Source organism: Lingula anatina, chromosome 1 (assembly GCF_051362555.1).
Source record: "Lingula anatina isolate TDL-2025a chromosome 1, LinAna3.0, whole genome shotgun sequence".
NCBI lineage: Eukaryota > Metazoa > Brachiopoda > Lingulata > Lingulida > Lingulidae > Lingula > Lingula anatina.
This window is the reverse complement of record NC_141767.1, coordinates 37,712,696-37,739,038: the sequence shown is the minus strand read 5'-3', so window position 1 is coordinate 37,739,038 and position 26,343 is coordinate 37,712,696. Positions and strand designations below refer to the sequence as shown.

Genomic DNA, 26,343 nt, shown 5'->3' with positions numbered 1-26,343 from the left:
TGAGCTGACAAAGAGATGGCTACCAACCGGCCCAAAAGGTTAGTGCAGCTCGTAAGTCTGATAACGAAGTGACGAGCAAATCTCGTGCATTAATTAATTTCAGATAATGTTGCCCTTGGAAAAACAGCAGAGCAAATCAACGAAGGTGCAGGCGGACATCCAAGTCGTGCTATAGACGGGGATGTTAGAGTAAACTATGGAAGTGGTTCGTGCTCTCACACAGAGGTAGCGGAATACCCCTGGTGGCGGGTAGACCTGGGCCAGCAGTACGTGGTTTATAGTGTAACACTTCTGAACAGAGGCGATGGCGGTGACTGTAAGTATAAACAGTGGGGGAAATGTTTTTCTTTTTGATTTCTACAAACTATATACAAAAAATTTCGTTATAGTTATACATGCTCTATTTGTAGACAAAACTAAACTAAACTAAACTAAGCACACAGACGCAGAAACAAAAACGCACGCACGCACACAAACACACTTGTAGAGAGTGAACCAACTCAGCTCGCTCTCCTGCATGGGCCCCGTATCTCGAAAGCATCGCGTATTGCGAATCGCTGCGAATCAAATAGAGGCTACAATGTATTATATGGGACGAGTATGGGCGAGTTGTGGAATCGAGACGCTTGCGCACGTGCGCAACATAGCGAATCTTTCGAGATACGGGGCCCTGGAGCCCATTAGTGTCCACAGTGGGGCTTTAATAGGGTCACATTGGATTTTTCTGTATGGAACTGGCTCATCAATCTTTGAACAACATTACCCACATAGGCTGCTCCCTAGGGCGCACCACGTATGTTCCAAAACATATGAAAGCCAACTTGGGTTCTGTACCGTATACGTGTAGCTTTTTTATTTCAACTCGCGGTGTGAAGGCGTAATAATGCTCTTAATTGTTATTGCCGAAAATAAAACAATATACTAAATTATGACTGGGGATTCTTAATTGTTATTGCAGAAAATAAAGCAAGGGATATTAAATTATGATTAGGGGTTCAAGATATTTAATTATTATATTTGAAAAGAAAGGCCGACGATAATAATAAAAAAATATATCTATAACTTTGGGCCCCTATTGGAGGCTTAACTGTTTTCCAAGCTGGACCCATCTTACTGCCCTTTTATTCATATATACACATGTGGTATGTACACGTAGGCTTGTTAAGGGGGAAACACTGCAATTTATGGTTCAAATATCTAATTTGGCAGAAAATTACAAAACGTCCATCTTTGAATACACACATTTACATAATTAGTAAAAATTATGCAAATAAGGTGTCAAAATATAATGTTTCATATTTCTATTTGTCTTGTCTAGACATGGTTAGATTATCAAACCCAACTAGCCAGATATACTTACAGGTATACACAGTTTATGATTATGTTATCTTAACTTTCAGCCGGCACTTACTTACGTGATATACAGATATTTGTACGTAACAACACGGCAGGCATTAGAGAAGAATGCGCAACATACAGCCCGCAAGTGCCTGAGGGTGGAAGTACAGAATTGTCGTGTGAAGTGCCTCATATTGGTCTAGTCGTGATTGTCCAGCTGAAGCTGAAGAGCCCGTTAATACTCTGCGAAGTTACAATTAAAGGGTACAGATATGAAGGTATTAAATGTCAAAATAGTCTCAGTATTATCATGTCAGAGAAGCCTTTGAATGACTTTTCTTGATATTTTATTGGTTATTTTCAAAGGAAAGGAGATATGGGATAAAGATTCGATTATAAAGGAACAAACTCTGTCATTGCATTTTTATTCCTCAGTCATTATATCTCCATTACTCGTCTCTCAAGACTGACGTGCAGCCAACCAGCCAAGAAATTGCAAATGTGAACGCGAGGAAATCCTGTGCCTAAGCCCTCACCCGCCTAAAGCCTGGGTCACATTGCGCTTGCAACCTCTTGGCAACCTCTTTGCAACCTCAGTCGCAAGGAGGTTGCCATAGGTTTTAAAGTGGTCGCATAAGGTTGCTAACAGGTCGCCTGCGATCGTTGACACATGAAGGCCATTTTTTGTGCACCGACAACCAGTGCGACTAAAGATGAAAAACATCGGTATCCTAAAGGTTGCCTATCGGTCTTTTCTTGGTTGTCTGTAGGTTGCTGTAACCAGTAGCATACCATTTGCAACTGCACGGTCGATTGACAGTATTTAGTCGACTGGTCGCTTGCAAGTTTTTTACCAGTCGCAAGTTGTCGGCAGCAGGTCGCTAGAAGGTTGCAGTTGTAACTGCATGCTTGATTGACGGTCTTTAGTCTCTTGGTCGCTAACAGGTTTTTTACCGATCGCAGGCATTCGAAAATATGTCGCAGGAAGGTTGCAAGCGACTGAAATAAAATAGGCGTAGGATGGTGGTCTGTTTGGGCAAAGACTTTTTTTCATAAATTGTAATGTATGCCTTCTAAATATCAAGATCATAAATTATAATATTTTAGAAAAAGAAAACATAAATTGCATTTGTTGGCAAGATTTTATACTAATTGCCAAGGCTTTCATATACCACGCATTTCAAACTTAACCCAAAAATATTAATGTGAAGCTAAAAGCAATGTACGATTTTTTGACGCTACGTTTATTTATTTTATCATTTTGCAAAAATTAAAGATAAAGTGCCGAAAACCTCAATTATATATTGCTGTATGCCATTTAAAATTTGCAAATCCATATTATCAGAATAAACAATGAAACAAATACACGAATGCAGAAAAAACGGAAAATAAAAAACAAATTAATCAGCAAGGTATAATTGCTATTTAATATCATAATTTCAACCATCAAAATTATCTACAATTAATTGCACAGATCGGTAAATGTCTCCAATAATCTTAAATAAAAATAGTTTCAACACAAACAATTTAACATCTTTCCAATGCTTGGTATCCTCACTGCAAGGATGACAGTGTAAAAAGTACACGATGCACACGACCTGTCACGCTTTAATTACGTTGTATTGTAAGTGACAAACGCCTGGGGTTAAAAAGACAAAGGGGAAAGCACACATTCGGTTGCAAATCAGTTGCAAAGCAGTCGGCAACCTGTTAGCAACCGGTTGGATACCACAAGTTGCTTTTTCGGTCGCCAGGAGGTTATCGGTGCTGCACCGAAAACCGGCGCAACCGGATATCAACCCAGCGTTCATTTGGATACTTTGCGAGTTGTTGCAACCTGTCGCCGCCCTTTTTGCAACCAGTGATAGTTGCAAGTCGCAAAGAGGTTTTTTGTTCAGTGTGACCGTAACCACACAGGCCTTGCGACCTCAAAGAGACCAAGTATTTGAACAAGAAAATATTAAAGAGTATTATAAGGTTAATAAGGATTAAAACGTATGCAAATTTATGTTTTTATTGCAGCACTGGTTTCGTTAGGTGAAGGTGTAGTCTTTTCAAAAGTTCACCAAACATAGATGGTTCTATTTTTCGGAAGGAAATGAAAACTTCCTGATTTTCAAGTCCGAGTTCTTTCATCAAATGTTTTAAATCGCCTTACAAGTGGCGTCTTGCAATCCAAGGTCTCACTCAGTATTTCCGAGTTTTTTATTCATTTTATTTCTTAGGTAAACAAAGCCAATGATTATAGCAGTCCCGTCTTGTTGAAAAGGAGCCGTTTTACTAGAACTTTTTTGTCTTTTGAGAGGGGAATTTATGAGAAAGTAGCTACTGTCACAAGTTGGCAACATATATATTCTGCGCGTCTTTGCTACCAGTTGACAAGCGATTGCTACAGTCCTGCAACCGGTTTTCAATCACCAGGTGGTTGCAGACAGGTTGTTTATCGCTCGGCAAACGGTGTGCGACTGGTAACCTATAACTTGAAGATGGTCTATAAGAGATTGCAGATACCATTGCTTGTTGCCACCGCTTTGCGACTGCTTGCCGATCAAAATTGGCCACAGCTTCTTAATAAGCTTGCAAAGTGATCGCAAGCGACCGCCAGATTTTGTGGTTGCAAAAAGGTTGCCAAAAGGTTGCAAGCGCAGTGTGACCCAGCCTTAAGACATAATGTTTGTCGTGGCACCAGCCTGTGCTTCTTTCTCTGTAAACAGAATAAAAACAAGGCAGAAAAGGCATCATGTGTACATCCATAAAACAGGGAAATTATTCAAAAAGATTACTTTGTCAGTTTTAAAGCGATGTTACATAAGGCTTAACAACATTATCACCGCGAAATGTATGCACCAGAGGTAACATGGATATTAAGAAAAAGTACTTGTCATGGGACTTCCGGCCCATGATAGTTCAAAGCCATACACTGATAATCTCGATGTGTAAAAATATAGTTTTAAAAATGCATTATTTTGATAAATAAAGCAGAAAAAATACAGCACAAAATAGTAATTTTTGATGCAATATTACATAATTTTACAAACACCGCCTATTTTTCGCCATGTATTACAGGTGACATGAACTTTCAGAAAATGTTAATAGCTTAGGTCTTACTGGATATTTAAGTAAAACGCATTCAAAACGCCAAAATGTGAAGGATGAGCATTTCGCAAAAAAGTGCATAATTTAAAGATAAATAAATGTTTTTCTGTTATTAGTAATATTTACTATTTTTGAGGCTTACAATTGGTATACTTCTGTATTTACAAAGCCCATGTGTATGTTTGTATTGTTTTCAAAACCATTTTGATGCGCGTAAGTCTATGCTTTCTGTGTTAAGGGATTTGCAGTCAAATTTTCCCCATACCGCTGGAGATGCACTTTTTAAAAGGAACCTCGTTATTTATATAACTATTTTTGTATTCTACTATATCTGTTGATTTACAGGATGTAGTAATAAAAACCTAGGTCCTGAATGCAGAAACCGCTGTAACTGTAGAGATAGCAATGAACAGTGTCATCCCGTGTATGGAGTCTGTACATCTGGTTGTGCTGTAGGCTGGCAGGGACATAATGGGACATGTCAAGTCGGTATGTGACAGTCATGGACTGTGACAATTATGACTTTTCTTCCTTTTGATTTAAGTCGCCAGTTATCTGGCACATTATTTACTAGTTACCACACGAGTCCATTTTCGACTATGCCTTGATATAATAAGCCCTTTTCAGCTACCGGGGTAGATGTGTAGATGTTGACTTCTTTTGTTTCATGAAGAGCTCGCTCTTCGGTATTATTTTTGTTTAACAATCTTTTCAGTAAGTGAAATATGTCAACAGCTAGTCATCTAGCGTCAAAAGGCTTATTGCGCTTTTGTAAGTCGCATACAGTGGGTGCCTTGTGTTTTAAATATAGCACTTAATATGTGCATTCCGCACTTGCCTTTCAATGGTTTAAATTGACATACCTGTATTGTATTGTCAATATGAATTTTAATAAACAAAAATACCATTCTTGGTTCGTTCTTTCTCGCCATGTGTTAATTTTATTTTGCAGACACATCATCACTCCCATATCTAACCAAAGCACCGGATGTGTTATCAAGGACTCAGGATTCACTCACCGTAAATTGGCAAAAGTGGTCATCCCAGACCGGCTCTGGGGTTGGGAGTGTCCACAGCTACGTCATTAGAGCATGGCGACAGGGTGGCCAACCCAGCAATGTGACAGTATCATCAGAAAATCGTACAGCCACAATCAAACATCTTTCTCATTACACGGAATATAATGTCAGTGTAACTATAAAGAATAATGGTGGATATCATGGTGTTCCCAGCCCGACAACCACTGCAAGAACATGTGGAGGTAAGATGGTTTCAAATTTACTTGCAGCTGATAAGATTATTTTTATGTAACATACAGGTATAATAGACCAAAATAATACATTTATTCCGTCACTATGGATTATTATTATTACTTTCAGAACCCGAAGCACCTCCCAATCCAAATATCAACTCTTATGTTACCTCATCAAAAAGATCTACTTACATGGAAATAAAAACGACGGTAAGTGTACTGTGTTCATCGATACACACACACATGCGTGCGGTGCAGCAAATGAAGTACAGCGTGGAAGGTCGAATTGTGTGCTGCTTTGATAGTTGGTTACAATGTGTTTTGTTTGCAAGTTATTATTATTTATTTATTTATTTATTTTTGCATGAAAACGGTCATCTGAGAAAGTTATTCAGGTGTACTAGAAATACTTGCACAGAAAATTTATAATACGTGATTATTTTTCTTCAAATTACATTAACTTATAGTATGGTTAAAGAGGATGTCACCAATTGTGATTGTGCCATTATATTTTAGCCAACCCTCAAAATAAAGATGATATAAATCGATTAAAAACCTATACGTGTCCTGTACATATTTTGCGTTCATTTTGGCGTTTTCCACATGCAGGACCTCATGCACATATCGATACTATTCAAGATAATTAAAAAATATCCATTAATTTTAGGGGATGAATCAAGAGGTCCATAGATGCGACGGGTTTGCAAAATTAACCGTACGATATGAAGGAGAATTCAACAAAGGTACAACAGACGTTCAGCCTGTAAATGAATCGCAGTTGATTACTATTAGCAACCTCACAACATTTAGTAAATACAACATCTACCTGACAGCAGTTAACAACTTACTACTGGTAGGACCACCAATGATTGTGATGCATACTACAGCTGAAGGGGGTAAGTTTTACAATTAGTTATAAATTTCTTGAAAATATCATCATGTAAAAAACTCCCCGGCCGGTATTGCTTATTTCATTTTTCAAGAAAAAATGTTATATTTTCTCTTAAATATAATTACCATGAGCTTATTAATCACTATTTTCAGAAAATGAACTGATGGAGATTTTTTGCAAAATATAATTATTTTATGTTACAGTTCCACCAAAGATGAAGGCCCCAAATGTAACATCTACTGGATATAGCTCCATAGAGATAACATGGCGTGCCCCTTCCCCTCCAGGTGGCGTTATCGTCAGTTACCAGATATCCTACACTCAACAACCCGGCCAGTGGGAAGAAACAGTGACTGGTGAAGATATTACTAGTAAAATAATAGGCAATTTGCAGTTCAATTCCACGTACATGATTCGAGTAAGTATATTTCACACAGAATCACCGCTGTATTGTCATGAAGCTTCCAATGTATTTTATGAAAAAAAAATGTTTTGGGTGGCATTGCACTGGACAATGTAAGTCTACTCCTCAGTCCTCCATGTACTGGTATTTTTCATCCTGAGCATTATTGTCTTTATAGATTCGTGCCAAAACTGCTGTCGGCTATGGCGAGTATAGTGATCTAATTCGGGCAACAACGAGTATGGAAAAAGACGTCTCAATTCAGAATGAACTGTACAGTCAGTATTATACATGTGGCTACATTTGTACATGTACATGAGACATTTTGCGATGCAATGTGCTACAGTACACAATATGCAAAATTATTCGTTTATGTTTAAGAATCAAATTTTAATTTTTCTCTTATATATTACTGGCGTTTTATTTAAAATGCGAAAGTTTCCTTCTAAATTATGCTGTCTTCCTTCGTGTATATGATGCCTCCTTTCTTCTTACCCACTCCTGTCCCTGTCACAGGTATAAATGGTGGAACTGTAGCAGGAGGTGTGTTGGGGGTCCTGGTTCTGGTGGCGGTAGTTGTGGTCGTTGTTGTCATATACAAAAGGTAAATTTATATTCATATACACGATTACTTAAGCAAATGTAAGTGAAATTATGCATGGATGCATGGGTATTTGCGTAGCCAACAAAAGTGCAACTTACCGAGTGGTCAAACTTAGTAGATACGTTTACCGGTACATGTACCATATATTTACAGTGTATAACAACTACATGTACAAGTAAGAGGTATACAGACATTTTCATTATTTCAATTCCTTTTTTTTACATGAGAATCGGAACCATTTCCAAATCTCACTGTCATATATATCTTGCAGAAGGCAGCGCCGTAACGAATCAAATGGAATTGACGCCTTTTCCGACCTGCAAGGAAAAGAAGGTAATATACTAAATAGTAAATATGTGTTGTAAGTACACAAATACTGCCTTCCAAGGGAAACCTAAAATATCTCTGATTTAACTTTTATAGCTTCAGATGAACTTGTAGAAGAATTGTCGAGAGAAAATATGTATGAAGACGCCGACGACGAGCATCTCTATGGCAATATTGATCAAAGCACAGAAATCCCCGTAGAGGACATTTTTGAGGTCATGAAATTGAAAACCAGAGATGTTCTTAAGGCTGAATACCAGGTACTGTATGTGTGTGGCTGCATTCAATGTTTTCAATTGGACTGGTGCATCTTTGATATGCGTCAAGATTTGAGAAAATAAGTGAATCTCTCAGGTACAAAAAAGTTTTTCGATTGTTGTTATACGTTTAAATTGTGTCGTGTTTCGTTTTTCGTAACTGTGATCGAACAATATAAATTAAGAAAAGAAAATGGACTGTCTGCAGTCTAATAGCAGTTCACGGCATGTACAAATGTTAAAGAAAACCATTTATGTAGCCAAATGTTCACAAGCACAACGAAGCTCTGTTATTGCTCCAAATTAAGTAGGATAAGTCCATATGACTGAAATTGTCATTTATTAATGACGAAAACTAATAAGATACAAAGTTACAAAACTGGGGAGATAATAAACATCCCCCAAACTATATAAGTGCTAAATATAAAAATAATAAAGTATGTTAATGAAATGTAACCAGGATTAATTATGAAAAATATGAGAAATCACAACAGCTATAGGAGCAAAAAGTTGGCGCAAATGAAAATAAAAGGCCGAAAACTAATAAGATACAAAGTTACAAAACTGGGGAGATAATAAACATCCCCCAAACTATATAAGTGCTAAATATAAAAATAATAAAGTATGTTAATGAAATGTAACCAGGATTAATTATGAAAAATATGAGAAATCACAACAGCTATAGGAGCAAAAAGTTGGCGCAAATGAAAATAAAAGGCTTATGAAAAATATGAGAAATCACAACAGCTATAGGAGCAAAAAGTTGGCGCAAATGAAAATAAAAGGCTTATGAAAAATATGAGGAATCACAACAGCTATAGGAGCAAAAAGTTGGCGCAAATGGTTGGCGCAAATGAAAAGAAAAGGCAAAAGGCACATTCTAAAGCCGGCCTAGGCTGAGAGCGAGCTACGCAACCCCTACCTTTTTAGGACGGGGACGTAGGTTTCCTCATTGCTCTGACAGCCCAATCATAGAGTTGTCTCTCTTGGCCTACGTACTGCCTCATATGCCCTGCATAGTACATTTACCTAACTATAGTTTTAAAGTAATAATCTCACATGTATGATATATATCAATAAACAAATGATAACCAGATAATCTGAAATGACTAATTAATGTGCCAAATGAGTTATAGCTAACAAGCATAAATACAACCATGTTACATTGAGCCAATGCTCAAATCTGCTTCATTAGTCATGGAAAGAGAAAAAAAAATATGGGGGGGGGGGGGTTTGAATAAGTTTACCAAACATCACCTAAAATTTTTACTCCTGAATAATGCACTTCTTAATGTTGTGAATTTTACGAGAAAAGTGAGGGAGAGCATTAACTGTCTCCTGAATAACTGAACTCATATGCCTCTGATTAGCAGGCCTACCAGAGGCAAAGTGGCACTGTCCAAATAGGTGCCCCCCTTAATTATGTCACACAGGTGCCGCTTGAAAGTAAATAAGTCTAAGTGTTAAAAACACCACAAGGATGAAGGCAGGTGGTAGGGGAGGGTGGAGGGTGTACAAATAACAATAAAGAAACGTAAGTAATAATACAGTGTAGCTGCTAAAACTGCGGGTAAATATATCCGCAGCTACAAAGCTGAATGACTTCTCACTGAATGCAGCTCGATGGAATTAATCTCCAAAACATCTTTCATAGAATATACTTGTGTGTGCCTTGATACACAGCAGCTAAGACATTCCTTAACCCTGGACATCTGTTAACACCTTGTCTTGGTCAACTACTTAAGGTCAAAACGTGCAGACACAAGACCCAAACAAAACGTTGATGTATTACCAAAAAGTTAATAGCACCACTAAAACAAACCATTTGCTACATAAATACAATTAATTCTCTTAATTGTAGTTTTATGTAGCCAAATGTTCACAAGCACAACGAAGCTCTGTTATTGCTCCAAATTAAGTAGGATAAGTCCATATGACTGAAATTGTCATTTATTAATGACGAAAACTAATAAGATACAAAGTTACAAAACTGGGGAGATAATAAACATCCCCCAAACTATATAAGTGCTAAATATAAAAATAATAAAGTATGTTAATGAAATGTAACCAGGATTAATTATGAAAAATATGAGAAATCACAACAGCTATAGGAGCAAAAAGTTGGCGCAAATGAAAATAAAAGGCCATATGATGTGAGAGAAGCTCACATCCCCGCCAACCGAGGAGTGCTTGTGAAAAAAAAATGGAATGATAAACAACATCTGACATTATATCTGAATCCTGTGTGCTACTAAAAATATATATATATATATATATCCCATGAAGAACTAGCTACAGGTGAATGAGGGATAGAAAGAGAAACTGGCAACCATGAATAAAATTAAGGGAGCCAAATAAGGCAGTAAAATGGTGATCCCACCCTGTATTTTTTTTTTTTTTTTTGAAACATGAAACACACATAATTATAAAAACAATACCGCTATATAACTATCCTGAAAAAGCAAGGGCTTTGGATAATTACGAAGAAACATAAGAATAAGTGACCGGTGTTCCATCAATAAACTGAAATAAAGGACCTAACATATGCGTAAAAGTTCGTCGATAATAGAAGAAGGCTTGCACTTGGCAAAGGAGAGGGCGAGATGTACCTGTCGGACTCAAACAGCTGAGATAACGAAAAATTCAAAACAAGAACTATAGGAAACGGTTCTTTAACTGTGATATGCCAAAGTGCAACAACCGCAACCCATTCATAAAGAATCACTGACAGCCAAAGACCGCCGCATAACCTATTGACCCCGAGGCATTTGTAAACAAGTGTAAGGTATCTGACGATTGTCATGATGAAGGCAGCAGGACCGATTTTCCATTAAGTAATGTGAAAAATGAAGCCACATGCCTAGGTCCGCTCTTGCTTCACTATTGAGTCGAATATAATGACGGGGGCGCCTAACACCAACAGTTAAATGAATTTAGCGGCGTAAGAAAGCCCTGCCCGGCACTACGCCTAAGCATGCAAAGTTTAAAACCCATAAGAGATGTAACTCTTTCAATTGTACCTATTCTCCTTTGAGAAAGCTAGGAAACTAAAACATAACACTTTTCCAATTTGTCCTGTGGCACACGACCTACTAGCGAATCTATTTCAACGCCGCAATTAGTTGAACAAGTGGTCGGAATAAAGTTTTTTTTTTTTTTTTTTTTTTTTTAGCCATTAATGGGAACCTTACTCCGTTTGCATAATGCAAGAAAATTTTGTAAATTAACTTGACAGTTATTGGCAATGGGGGTCCAATGAAAGAAAAATCATCCAATATATAGGATATGGCCGAGGCATGTAATTTTTTTTTTTTTTTTTTTTTTTTTTTTTTTTTTTTAAACATCCATTTTAGAGCTGTGCTCAGTGATTAAATATTTGGCACGAACGACTTGCACCCATTGGCAGACATGTTTCAAAATAAACAATTCATTCCAAGAGAAACAAAGAAGATGATAAACCAAAAGGCTAAGAGATGAAATGCGGAAAACATCTAGAATGTCAGACCTAGCTAAAAGAGCACCAGGGCCGAAATGTTGGACATGGGCGATAATCGTATAATATATTGAGTTGTACAGAAAATACTCTGGGTATATTAGAATTAACCGAGTCCAGGTGGGGATAAGAAAGGTCGCGAATAACACGGAATTTATAAGGTTCAGATTTAATAATAATGGGTAATGGTGAACATTTAAAATATGGAAGAGGGAGATAAAATTTGGCCAGCAATCCGCCCAGAGGATAAACCTGATTAATATAATCCAAAATCGCTTCAGGATGAGTACGGGCTGATAAATGATTATGAAATGCGTGAATGCTAGGAGTGGTGGTGCAATGAAGGCAGGAACCCTTGGAAATATATTGATGAGAAAATCACCTGATGAGGATCCTAACCTTAAGTACCAATTGTAACAGGGAATGGGTAATTGGAGTTGTTAGACAATGTTGTAGGCGGGGTCTGTAACTGGGCGTGGGATGTGGGGCAATCGATTTTAGGATGGGATCCCAGTACTGGCAACAGTGCTAAATTAGCATAGACTAAAGGTGCATTACTCCCTTTTATAAAAAGCAAAAAAAAAAAAAAAAGATGCCTAGACAAAAGGGACGTAAAAAAGGGGGGGGTATTCATGGTTGCCACTTTTAACGGTAACACGGGGATAACTTATCCCACGGGACCAGTAGTGTTGGTCGTAAGTTGCAAAAGGCGTCATCATAAAGACGCCAATCATTAGCATAAGGAGCTTCTTAATGTTCTAATAGATAAGCCGTACGTAAGTAAGTTTACAGAATCATATAAAATTTTTGTTAGAAAATCGCTGAAAACAAAAACAAAAAAAAAAAAAAAAAAAAAAACTTCAGTCCAAAGGTAAAGGGAAATCAGCGATTTTTACGAGGGCAAGTGGATCACTTCCAATTTCATCGGCTGGACCCGTGTGTTTACAGTGTCGAGAGTCTGCTGATACTGGGTACAGGGTATCTGCTGCTGAACGTTAGTCTCTTGCAGGGAGGAGTCGGGAGAAGGAGAAGCGCACGGCATTACTGTGCCGGTGTGACTCGGCTTCTTTCCACCAGGAGCAGTGGATGCAGGAGCCAATCGTCGTTTGCTGGATAATGAGCGCGCATTGGAGACAACCGACATCCTGGACCGCTTACGGTACTCCACCCGGGAGGGGTCTTGGAAGGCATGGTAACATAAAAACAAAGGAAACTAAGAAGACCGAAGGCAGTTGCATTTATATATAAGACAATTCAGTAATAAAAATTCCCCGGGCCAGGTAATTCAAGTAAGTAAACGGAATAAGTAATATGAATAAAATATACACTTGTACAGAGAACATATAAACCCGGCATAAACCCAACGAATAGCCTGGGTAGATATGGCATGAGCCATATAGATATAATAAGTGCAAAAAATTAAACATCTCCTAGTCCGCCGCCAGAGAAAATCCATGCAGGCAACAGCCTCAGCTTAGCCGTGCACGTAAAAACAGGGATATCTGGAAAACCGACTAGGCAACGAACATATAGCTGGGTGACTCCCCAGAATAGGGGCATAACAGCTCCCAAAAAATTAAAACCTAGTATACCAGATACCACCAAAGGGCTCTCACTACTAGGCAAACAGTTAAAAACCTGGGAATACACCCAGAACCTAGTATACCAGATACCACCAAAGGGCTCTCACTACTAGGCAAACAGTTAAAAACCTGGGAAATACACCCAGAACCTAGTATACCAGATACCACCAAAGGGCTCTCACTACTAGGCAAACAGTTAAAAACCTGAGAATACACCCAGAACCTAGTATACCAGATACCACAAAGGGCTCTCACTACTAGGCAAACAGTTAAAAAAACCTGGGAAATACACCCAGAACCTAGTATACCAGATACCACTACAGGGTTCTCACTACTAGGCAAACAGTTAAAAACCTGGGAAGTACACCCAGAACAAAGAGCATAAAAACTCCAAAAATGCATATCGCCTAGTCGACCAGAAACCCCTAATAATACTCCACCTGGTAATGCGGACACGGAGACAATCGGAAATAGGATATGAATAGATTACGGCATGTCAATGACAGCCAGGAAATAGGAAATATGAAAACTGCAAAAACACCTGGCCCGATAGGAATATAAACATAAATAAAATAGATGCACACAAAAGAAAAAAAAAATCAAAAATAACATGATGAGTGACACCTAAACAAAATAGGTAACAACTGTAGTTGCATAACACAACAATTATAAATGTATTGATAAGAACACGTGAAAAAAGGGGGGGGGGGAAATGAAAACAAATACTAGCCTGTGTGTGATCCAAAACTTGAAGTCATCCCGTAAAACGAAACTTAAATATCAAATACTGGTGACTGGAGAAAAGTGAATATTGTCCAAATAAAATAAAGTCACCAAGTAACAAATAACCGTCAACAGCCGTCGCTGAATCTTGAATACCAAAACTGGTGGCTGGGGAAAACTGAATAATCCGAAGAAAATAGTCACCAAGTAACAAATAGTCGTCCCCAAATCTTGAAACCACAAAAGTGATGACTGGTAACCAGTGTACAAATAACAATAAAGAAACGTAAGTAATAATACAGTGTAGCTGCTAAAACTGCGGGTAAATATATCCGCAGCTACAAAGCTGAATGACTTCTCACTGAATGCAGCTCGATGGAATTAATCTCCAAAACATCTTTCATAGAATATACTTGTGTGTGCCTTGATACACAGCAGCTAAGACATTCCTTAACCCTGGACATCTGTTAACACCTTGTCTTGGTCAACTACTTAAGGTCAAAACGTGCAGACACAAGACCCAAACAAAACGTTGATGTATTACCAAAAAGTTAATAGCACCACTAAAACAAACCATTTGCTACATAAATACAATTAATTCTCTTAATTGTAGTTTATAACCTTTTTTTCAGAAATTCCCCACCATATTTATTTGTCCTTGTGAAGCCGGCCAAAAGCGAGAGAACAAACTAAAGAACAGGTTCCAGAACATTATGCCATGTAAGCCATCAAATAATTTGTTTTAACTATAGATAGCTTCATAACTTAAGGAAATTGTCGTTTACCCTAGGAAAATCCATTTTTCTGCCCAAAATGAACAGCGGTTATCCCTCTAAGCACGTTTGTATTTAGCTAAAACTGGGATTATAATGATATGATTTTATAACGATTTCTAATTTTTCATCAGACGACCATAGCCGAGTTGTACTGGATCTTTTGCAAGGTGATCCAAACTCTGACTACGTCAACGCAAACTATATTGATGTAAGTTTACTATAACACACTGTATGTTAATTGTACCACCAGCGTTAGCGCTGGCGGTACACATGGTTTTAGTCCCGTCCGGTCCGTTCCGCCGGCTCCGCCGGCTCCGTGGCCATGTTACCGTTACAGCTTCTCCTCCTAGACGGTAAGGGCCCCCATACCCATCTCTTGGATTTAGGTCACCTATAATCTCAACTCGTTCCACGTAAAATTTGGGCTTTGTCGGTATTGGGGTCTAGGTGTGGCACTCATTGCAATGCACCCTTGTCCAAAAATGGCAAAATTAAATGCTAATTATCTACCCTACGGAAGGAATTATGGGAAAAATTTCTACAGACGGCTTTCCAAAAGTCATATGTGTAGATTTCAAATATGCCCTTGGATTTGACCTTTGACCTTTATTTCAAGGTCAAACGGGCAAAAATTTTCAAAAAAATGAATTTTTTTACGAAAAAAAATTTATTTGCGCTGTTATTCAGACACCACACAGACTTAACCAATAATATTATTGGAAAATGTTACCCTTCAGGTCATCTTTCATCTGTGTGAATTTGGGGTCAATCGGTGCATTTTCACGGGTGTAGCGGCCATAAGATACCGAAACTGAAAACTGTCTCTAATTCGGGAACCGATAATGCTAGAGACCCATTCTTTTTTGCATTTTGTAGAGCATGTAAAGCCCAACACTGGAAGTGGTCTCCGTTTTTTTGTATTCCATACGGTTTTCGAGTTACGCTGTATCAAAAAGTACATATTGGTGGTGAAAGCAAAATGTGCAGTACGGTAATGGATAATAAATTTTGAACTCTGGAAAAATAAAACATAAGGCTTGGCAAAGCAGACAACTTGTGGTCAAAAATGACATTAATTCATCAAATTTGAACTTCTGGAACTTCAGAGCACCTCCCATTTCAAGAATTTTTGACCAAAATGACCTTTTCTTTATTTTAATTAATTTTTTCTGTAGGAAATTTATGGCACATTAAGGTAACCCCGAAATTATAACATTTAGTCCCTTATATCTCCAAAACTGGCAGAGATAGGTCCATAGTTACTATTGAAGTTGAATAGGAAGTCATATACTGGCAATCTTACTGTGACCTTGAAATTGACCTTTGACCTACTTTTCACCATAAATTGAACTTTGCAAATTTTGCTTCCCTTTTATCTCCAAAACTGGCAGAGATAGGTCCATAGTTACTATTGAAGTTGAATAGGAAGTCATATACTGGCAATCTAAATGTGACCTTAAAATTGACCTTTGACCTACTTTTCATCATGAACTGAACTTTGCAAATTTTGCCTCCCTTTTATCTCCAAAACTGGCAGAGATAGGTCCATAGTTTCTATTGAACTTGAATATGAAGTCATATACTGGCAATCTAAACGTGACCTTGAAATTGACATTTGACCTACTTTTCACCATGAACTGAACTTTGGAAAGTTTGCTTCCCTTTTATCTCCAAAACTAGCAGAGATAGGTCCATAGTTACTATTGAAGTTGAATAGGAAGTCATATACTGGCAATCTAAATGTGACCTTAAAATTGACCTTTGACCTACTTTTCACCATGAACTGAACTCTGCTAATTTCTTTCTCTTTTAACTCCAAACCTGGCAGAGATAGGTCCATAGTTACTATTGAAGTTGAATAGGAAGTCATATATTGGCAATCTAAATGTGACCTTGAAATTGACCTTTGACCTACTTTTTATCATGAATTGAACTTTGCAAATTTTGGTTCCTTTTTATCTCCAAAACTGGCAGAGATAGGTCCATAGTTACTATTGAACTTGAATAGGAAGTCATATACTGGCAATCTTACTGTGACCTTGAAATTGACCTTTGACCTACTTTTCATCATGAACTGAACTTTGCAAATTTTGCTTCCCTTTTATCTCCAAAGTTACGCTGTATCAAAAAGTACATTTTGGTGGTTAAAGCAAAATGTGCAGTACGGTAATGGATAATAAATTTTGAACTCCGGAAAAAATAAAACATAAGGCTTGGCAAAGCAGGCAACTTGTGGTCGAAAATGACATTATTTCATCAAATTTGAACATCTGGAACTTCAGAGCACCTCCCATTTCAAGAGTTTTGACCAAAATGACCTTTTCCTTATTTTGATTAATTTTTTCCGTAGGAAATTTATGGCACATTATGGTAACTCCAAAATCATAACATTTAGTCCCTTATATCTCCAAAACTGGCAGAGATAAGTCCATAGTTACTATTGAAGTTGAATAGGAAGTCATGTACTGGCAATCTTACTGTGACCTTGAAATTGACCTTTGACCTACTTTTCACCATGAACTGAACTTTGCAAATTTTGCCTCCCTTTTATCTCCAAAACTGGCAGAGATAGGTCCATAGTTTCTATTGAACTTGAATATGAAGTCATATACTGGCAATCTAAATGTGACCTTGAAATTGACCTTTGACCTACTTTTCACCATGAACTGAACTTTGCAAATTTTGCTTCCCTTTTATCTCCAAAAGTAGCAGAGATAGGTTCATAGTTACTATTGAAGTTGAATAGGAAGTAATATACTGGCAATCTAAATGTGACCTTAAAATTGACCTTTGACCTACTTTTCACCATAAACTGAACTTTGCAAATTTTGGTTCCCTTTTATCTCCAAAACTGGCAGAGATAAGTCCATAGTTTCTATTGAACTTGAATAGGAAGTCATATACTGGCAATCTAAATGTGACCTTAAAATTGACCTTTGACCTACTTTTCACCATGAACTGAACTTTGCAAATTTTGCTTCCCTTTTATCTCCAAAACTGGCAGAGATAGGTCCATAGTTACTATTGAACTTGAATAGGAAGTCATATACTGGCAATCTAAATGTGACCTTAAAATTGACCTTTGACCTACTTTTCACCATGAACTGAACTTTGCAAATTTTGCTTTCCTTTTATCTCCAAAACTGGCAGAGATAGGTCCATAGTTACTATTGAACTTGATAAAAAAGTCATATACTGGCAATCTAAATGTGACCTTGAAATTGACCTTTGACCACTTTTCACCATGAACTGAATTTTGCAAATTTTGCTTCCCTTTTATCTCCAAAACTGGCAGAGATAGGTCCATAGTTACTATTGAACTTGAATAGGAAGTCCTATACTGGCAATCTAAGTGTGACCTTGAAATTGACCTTTGACCTACTTTTTATCATGAAGTGAACTCTGCTAATTTCTTTCTCTTTTAACTTCAAACTTGACAGAGATAGGTCCATAGTTACTCTTGAACTTGAATAGGAAGTCATATACTGGCAATTTACTGTGACCTTGAAATTGATCCTTGACCTATCTTACGAAGAACTTAAATTTGATTGTACCATATATATTTTTTGCAATAGTTTAAAAATTCTTGTTGATTGCATTTTTACAGCTTGTCAAGCACAAAACTGGTGACTGTGTCCCTTATTTTGTGTATGTGGGGGTCTATACGAATGCGCTTGCTCCAGCTGGTGGTACAATATTCGGAGGCGGTATCGCCTCTCTGATCCTCTAGTTATATTACTTTTTCACGCGTGATAATGTGCTCAAGCTACTTAAAAATACACAGATGACACATGACCCTAAACAAAATGCCTTAATCGTTCATGTAATTCAATAATTAATTTAATTTATTATTCCTTAATTGTCTGTAGTCATGATATATATATATATATATATATATATATATATATATATATATATATATATATATATATATATATATATATATTGTTAACAACTGAAACAAAAGTCAGATCTGCACTTTCTAATTTCAGGGATATAAGAGACCACGTGCATTTATCGCTTCTCAAGGTAAATGCGATATTTTAATTGATTAATCACAAACACACACGTGCGCGTACACACATATCCGCACACACACACTTTCATTTTATCAATTTTCATATTTGTCAATATTAGTTTAAAACATGCTGAATGACTTCTTTGTTACATAAGAAGCTACAATGTATTGTACACTTTTCTTCCGGTGTAGGTCCGAAACCGAATACCGTGAAGGACTTTTGGAGGATGATATGGCAAGTGAACTCACCACAAATTGTAATGGTGACAAAAACTGTGGAAATGGGCAAGGTAATAACTACAGTATCATCCGACAAAACGCGCGTGTTCCATATAATAAAAATAGGTGGTTAGTTTATTATTCATGCTGTAAGATTACGTACTTTTAATACTCATCATTATTTAATGATACATGATAACCTTACTCCATTTCTTTCACTAGAGGGACTTTTCAATAAAAACGGTCGTCACCGGCCAAATTTCCAAATTTCGAACAGCATACTAACTTGTATTTATTATTTACTTATGCTTTCGTTTGAGTTAATGAGGAAACACAAATAGAGTTAAGATTAAGTTTTAAAAAGAAATTAAAGATGAAGTTGAAATTAAGTTGAACGAATTACATTGCGCGATTAAAATTAATACGAGCATTCTCCATGAATTTTACCCTCTCATACAGTATCTGGTGCAAGACATGTAATCTAATTAAAAAATTATCCCGTTTTCACTATAGCAAAAATGTGAGCAATACTGGGCAGACGAGGGAGTTAAACAGTTCGGTGAAATAGAAGTGACTACACTGGATGAAACTCAAGGACAGGACTATTTTGTCCGAATTCTGAAGTACTGTAAGGTAAGCAGAGTTAGGAACCATTCCCACAGATATTTGGATCGATCTATCTCCCTGGGGGTCTCACTAAATTGCCAGCAACGTAACCGACTTAAATGTCTGTCACGCCTAGTAAAGCTGTTTGGGGGTAATTTTCTTTACCATTAGCTGATTCGGGAGGCGAGATAGACATTTAAGCATCTTGAACTGATAGCAATTTAGTGTGAACCCCCAGTGAGTTAGGTAGATCCAGATGAATCGATCTAAGTATGGGAACCCAGTCTTACTGAATATTGGCACGATCCATAATAAACCAATCAAAGAGTGCATTTTGACAAGTTCCATTTGAACTGTTACAAAAAATAGTCAGGAAGGTTTCATTTATGCTAGATCCTGAAATTTTGATTTACCTGTTGACTGTTTCGTCTGTTCACTCTGACAGACTTGGTCACAACTCGAGTGAAGAGACGAAACAGTCAACAGGTAAATCAAAATTTCAGGATCTAACATAAATGAAACCTTTCTGACTATCAAAACTAAGATCCAATGAAACTATTTTCATATTACAAAAGTAAATCTGTGACTCGTTAGATTTTCACGTAAATCTTTTCAAGCCTCTGTGTTTTCTCAAAGGTTGGAGAGCCAGCAGTCCGTACTGTAAAACAGTTCCACTTCACCGGTTGGCCTGATCATGGTGTGCCTGTTGACCCAACGGCTTTGGTAAAATTCCGAGAGGAAGTTAAGAAGTATCAAAGTCAGGTTCAAGACCAAGGACCTATCATTATACATTGCAGGTAATACATGGTTTTGACGTTTTTTCTTTAGCATATATGTATATCAATCAACAGGAATCTTCACTATGTATTTGGTGTATTTCTACAACATTCTTCAAGTTTTTATATACTAGTGTGTCCTTCAAGACAAATAAGACAATACTGGAAATCTGGTTACCCAGTAACCCTGATTAACATGTTATAATAAATCACAAATCAAAAGCTGACGACTGATCGAAATATATATATCCGTAACTTTTAAGCGCTGGGGTTGGTAGGACCGGAACTTTCATTGCACTGGACTACCTGTTCGAACAAGTACTTGCTGAAGGAAAGATCGACATATATCGACTCATCCAAGAAATGCGAGCATCGCGACCAAAGATGGTGCAGACAGTGGTATGCGCTTCATATGTTAAATCGTGAAAATTGTTGTTTGATGCGTCTATACTATACAGGGTATTATTGATATACGGAAGTGTGCTCAGTAAAAAAAATCTCAAAACCCGGAACATGAGTTTCACAATGATTTACTTTGTCAGCCACGTGAAATGACCTGCGATAATCCATTTAGTTGGTTCAATGTATGGAATATAGAGGGGTGCATTAATTACTTTAATTTGATTTGGTCGATCTCCACTGCTCATATTTTATTTTATTTAAAAGAAATGTTTGTTACAGGAGCAATATTACTTCATCCATGATGTGATGTTAGAAGAACTGCACTGTGGTTTAACCTCTATACCAGTGCAAGACTTTGCCACTCGTCTGCAGAAACTGAGACGAAGAAACAAGTCGGGACTGACCAAAATGGAAGAAGAGTTTGTGGTAGGCCGTTATTGATTATCATTTTCCCAAGCCTTGGGTTAAGTTTAGATTAATGTGAGAAACTCTGGTCATGCATGGTGCCAGCTGATGGATGGATGGTGTGGGTAGCTTTGAATATTTAACCATATACTATTATTATTATTATTATTATTATTATTATTATTATTATTATTACTGTTGTTGTTGTCGTCGTAGTTGTTGTTTTATGCCGGTACATGATTATCTTTTTCTGCCTGCCGAGCAGATACTGAACCTTATGTTGCCTGAAATAGACGAAAGCTCCATCAAGACGGCCTTAGAACCTATCAACATTGATAAGAATAGAGTGAGGAATATTGTAGCAGGTATCATTTAAACAGCCCTCTTCAGTTTTACTTTCATGTTCTACATTTCTTTATTGTTACTTTATTATTACTTTAAGTTTATCGGCCCGTGTCTTTTACCCCTTTCATTGCTCGTACAAATGTACTAGTATACATCTACATACACTTGCAGATATATGTACTTTTTGTTCACTCCTACTTTTTAAGAATCAAAAGAAAAAATCTTAGATCTTGTTGTATTTATAAAGACTTTGGATTATGAGAGAATTTGGACTATTTTTTAAGGTAACCACTGCAGACCATACCTTGTGTCATACGTGAAGGACAGCACTGATTACATTAATGCCGTGTTCATAGATGTACGGTTAAAGTATATTAATCATGAAGTATCATCAAAATTTTATTTAGACAACGATAAATCTAACTGTGCAGGTATAATTTTACTAAAATATATTTCATCTGCTCTGTTCATAAATGACAATACAATACAATACAACACTATACAAACAGAGTGGATGATGCATTTGTGAGTATTGTTTTTTTTTATTTTTTCAAGTTTGATTTTACCTGAATAATAGACATATCTTAACATTCTGCAAAATCTTCAGGGAAAAGAATTCTGTGATATATTATTGACATATTATAAAAACCAAATTCTGTAAATCAATCACGAACCCTTTATCAGAAATCTTACTGTTTTAGGGTTACCAACGCCAAGATGCCTATATCGTGACGCAGATGCCTCTGCCTCATACGGTGGTTGACTTCTGGAGTATGTTGTTTGACCAGCATTGTGCGACTATAGTTATGCTGAATGAAACGAACGAAGATAGCAAGGTAGAAAATACAATTATATCGAATGGGTTTAGTTGGACCTACTTTTGCACTACTCACAGATGTTGGTTGCTAAAGCCAATTTTAGAATGTTAATAACCACATCATACGCGGTTGGTTCTTTTAAAGCAAGTTTCTTTATTATACATTTTATATTTGTCCCCCATTTCCTGATAACATATTTAGTAGCTAAGTTGGCTTTTTTTTTTCAGACAAGTGCTGTGTACTGGCCAGTAGAGGAGCCGACTACTTATGGTCATTTCACTGTCGAAGTGATTTCTATGCGTCAGATTGGGGAATCTATTACCGTAAGGGAGTTGAAGCTGGTTAGTTCAAAGCGAGTAAGTATATTTTTCGTGAAACAGATACCATTACAGTTATGATTTACATTGGTAGGAATTTTGCGCTGATTGTCGATTTCTCTCTTAAGGACCAGTGTTCGATTGAGAGAGAAACCATTAACACCCAGGTCGGATTGTGAATCGACCAATAATAATATATCGTAAGGTTGTATTATATTATATAAAAAACGACAATTAAATAGGACAAAATATTTAGTTACAACGACAGTCTGGTTTATCATTTCTTTGAACCATTTAGCACTCCGGCCCTCCAAGAACTGTCTGCCAATTCCAGTTTCATGACTGGATGACATCAGAACCATTGCCGCCATCACCGCGTGCGTTTCTTGAGCTGTTTGACGCAGTTCAACAATGGCAACAAAAAAGTGGAAACACTTCCATAACTGTTCACTGCATGTAAGTTAAATAATACAGGCTTTCATCTAATAATAAGGTTTATGAATACAATCTGGAATCCCCTATCGCTAGTTTATGCGGTTGACCTGATCCGATGCCTTCATCAGACTGATGTATAGGTATGTGTAATCACCTACTACCGCTGGTTATTCTGTTGAAGGTCTTCGACCAGGTTGGTCATAAATGCCCTGAGCGAATTAAAACGGAAGGGAAATTTTAGCTTGTGTTTAAAATCCTTAGAACCGGTACATGTTTTATGTGGTCAAACTATCAAGCTGATGAACATTTTGCTCATGACACAGACTATTGAGTATTTGTTGCCGTGTATTTAAAAATGGGAAACCGCATCTAATAAATGTATTTTGATGAAAATTTTATGAAACAAACATGCAGCTTCATGATAATATGCCCATCTTCTTTTCAAGAATCCGGCCATATCTGTACAATTGTTATCTATTTTAAATCTACCCAAAGAAATGACATTATCTTTTTTTTATAATAAAGGAACGGTGCCCACCAGAGCGGGTTATTCTGTGCCGTGGCTCGCATACTGGACAAGCTGAAGGTGGAGCAGGAAGTGGATGTCTTCCACACGGTGAAGGCTGTCAGACAAAACAGACCACAGCTGATCGATAGCAAGGTACATACTTGCACAACTGTTTGTCATACACGGTATGCTCATCTGTTTAGAATGATATACTGTAAGGCGAGGCCGTGAATACACAGAAGAGGTAGTGTCGCCATACTGGTACTTGACATTGCACAAAATTTAACACTTAAAATTGACATACTTAACAGATACCCCTTCCTCTTCAAATCCGTTACAGTTATATATTTGTCAAATATGCTTAACATGCAAGTACATACAGTGTTTTTATCTTGTAGGAGCAGTATTACTTTTGCTATGAAGTGGTTGAAGAATACGCCCACAGGTTCGACACATACGCCAACTTCCAGGTGTAAGATTTTAAAGGAAACTGAACACGTTACCTTCATAAGAAGACAGAAAACAAATGCTCCCTAATTTACTCAGTGCAAATTCTTTACTTGCAATCAACTGTCGTTTATTTTAAGCAACAATGTCTTTAGATAGGGGAATAACGGCACAACTTGCTTTTCCCTATAGCCTTCTATTTCTTTGGGAGGAGAGAAAGGATCACTGACACACATACTGAGAGCGGTGTTCATAGTCTAAGTTTAGTGTAAGCTACGCAATAGACATGCATGTAACCGAGGAATTAAGGAAGAGCTTTATATTCCTGCATTTAACGCCATTAGTAAAAACATATAGTTTATTATTAGTTTACTACATATAAGATATGTACTAGTACATGTTATTCAGGACTTATGATGGTAGAACTGTGGTTGTTTTTTGTCGGTAGCTTTTGATAGAGGAGAAAAAAAAGGGCGTTAAAACCCCTCGAATATGCCTTGTGCCTGCCATTTCTAATAGAAAAGGTACCAGGGGAGGGTGCACGCACCTGAGCAGTTCTCATAGAACAATCACTCGGTCGAACATGGTCATCTCTCGGGAAATTCTCATTCCTTCAGGAAGATATCTTTATACTCAAAGGACCACAAAAAGCTGCTTGATCCAGCATTTCTACCTGCTGGAATCAACAAACGCATTTGCGCGCGATTAACAAATAAGAAAAGTTGAGAGATTGAAAAATGTTAGTATAAGTAAGTCTCTATGATCCTTGAAAGAAAGAGTTATAGTATCAAGTGGCTGCGTACAATGTAAATGGATAAGAGAATAGGCTAATTCGCTTGACATGACTCGTTCTACGATGTGCAATGTAATTATTTCATAGTACATGTTACTACAGGTAGTACCTTACGGCAACCTATGGGTGGGTAAATATTGTAGGTGAGAAAGGGGGAGGGTTTTTTTTAAATATATATTCCTGATAACAGAGACTGATATAGACAAATGAATGCGCAAGGTGCTCACGATTTTCTGTAATGGAGCAACTACTTAAACCCCCTTTACACTGGACGGCGTCCTTTCTGCGTCTTTTGTGAGATAGATGAAACTGCCATCACTGTGGCCGTAATAAGGAGGCACAATCATTGCTTTAGTTGCAGAATGAATGCTTAATGATCGCCCATTTTCCGGCACGTAAATTATTATTATTTTTGACTCTCAAACGGGACCGTACTACAGGACGCAGAAAGGACGCCGTTCAGTGTAAAGGGGGCTTTACTCTTCATATCATACATTTAGTCTAGAAACCACCTAATCGATTCACCCTCCCATGTACAGTGTTGTTTGCTGGTTGCAAATTCACGGATTCACTCATAACACGCAAATACCGAATATCTTTTTATTCACAATAGCGACCTGTGGGAGGGCGGGTGAGATTATTCAAACAGCACCATGCAGCATTTTAGTAAAACCTACATGAGGTGCTGAAAGATGAAATCGATTATTTTATCTCTGAAAAATAGAAAGGATATATTTAGCAGACTGTACGAAGCATGCTTTCTGGTTATCTTCAATATACAATATGTAACTGCTGTGCGCAATGTAGCATGTAGGACATAAAAACCTAGCCATATGTCAACTCTGATATAATTTATAATAAATATTGAATATTGCCAGCCTGTGTAACCTTTTGCTTTTTTACAACAACTTTTCAAACATTTAGGGGTAAGAAATGGAAATTTTGGCAACAAAAGGCTAACAAATAATTGAAATAGACACCAGTGTCAAATTCGCTGACCCGAGGTAATGCAGAGGTGTACGAGAAATGTATAAAAATCACTAAGCGAAAGAGGCCATAAAAAAGAATTTCTCGCTGCATAAGATATCAAAACAATTCATCAGAAGCTACCGAAGAGTGGGGTTTAACAATGTTATAGGTGTTTGAAGCTCTACATATGTTGATATTCCAGCTTCTCTCTTCCCTACAGTAATCGATGGTCGTTTGAAATGACCTATGCCAAATATGAGTACATGTCAATGGATGGCAGTTCAAAAGTAGAAATAAGTGTTTGGGACATGCAAAAAGTGTCAGGGGCATGCTGGCTTGTCTTTAAAAGGGGCGTTTATACCTTAATATTAAGTATTTAGTTGTAGTAGATGAGACCTGAACTGCACCAAATTCTAGCTTAAGTCATGTCGGGACCCACTGACATTGGTCTAAGGAACCACATAGGTGCGTTCAGTGATGTGGTCATCAGCAAAGCCAACATTGCCACCTTGCAGGCGGCTTGGCGTTTCTAGGTGAACTG

At 37.3% G+C, this 26,343-nt stretch overlaps 2 protein-coding genes across 3 annotated transcripts in view; both read left to right on the top strand.

The window, feature by feature from the left end:
- LOC106164705 (uncharacterized) overlaps positions 1–26,343 on the top strand; it is a 78,098-nt gene that overhangs the window by 24,985 nt on the left and 26,770 nt on the right. The window lies entirely within an intron of this gene.
- Positions 16–25,710, top strand: LOC106164707 (receptor-type tyrosine-protein phosphatase epsilon-like). The gene is made up of 27 exons (XM_087000623.1): positions 16–51; positions 226–316; positions 1,401–1,616; positions 4,780–4,923; positions 5,387–5,695; positions 5,814–5,896; positions 6,354–6,582; positions 6,782–6,996; positions 7,160–7,259; positions 7,498–7,585; positions 7,857–7,918; positions 8,009–8,172; positions 14,601–14,688; positions 14,876–14,952; positions 18,737–18,773; positions 18,955–19,052; positions 19,495–19,614; positions 20,224–20,384; positions 20,627–20,762; positions 21,045–21,191; positions 21,436–21,535; positions 21,800–21,873; positions 22,217–22,351; positions 22,561–22,689; positions 22,949–23,106; positions 23,611–23,746; positions 23,992–25,710. Exons 1-27 carry the CDS (start codon positions 16–18, stop codon positions 24,067–24,069), a joined length of 3,411 nt encoding a protein of 1,136 aa, XP_086856749.1. The 3' UTR covers positions 24,070–25,710.

What these genes read in the sequence shown, in the direction of transcription:
- LOC106164707 (XM_087000623.1), top strand. Translation starts at nt 16, where the DNA reads ATGGCTACCAACCGGCCCAAAAGGTTAGTGCAGCTC. An exon ending in CCAAAAGGTTAGTGCAGCTC is followed by an intron (nt 52 to 225) that starts GTAAGTCTGATA and finishes TCTCACACAGAG; the next exon opens with GTAGCGGAATACCCCTGGTG. An exon ending in TTCTTAAGGCTGAATACCAG is followed by an intron (nt 8,173 to 14,600) that starts GTACTGTATGTG and finishes CCTTTTTTTCAG; the next exon opens with AAATTCCCCACCATATTTAT.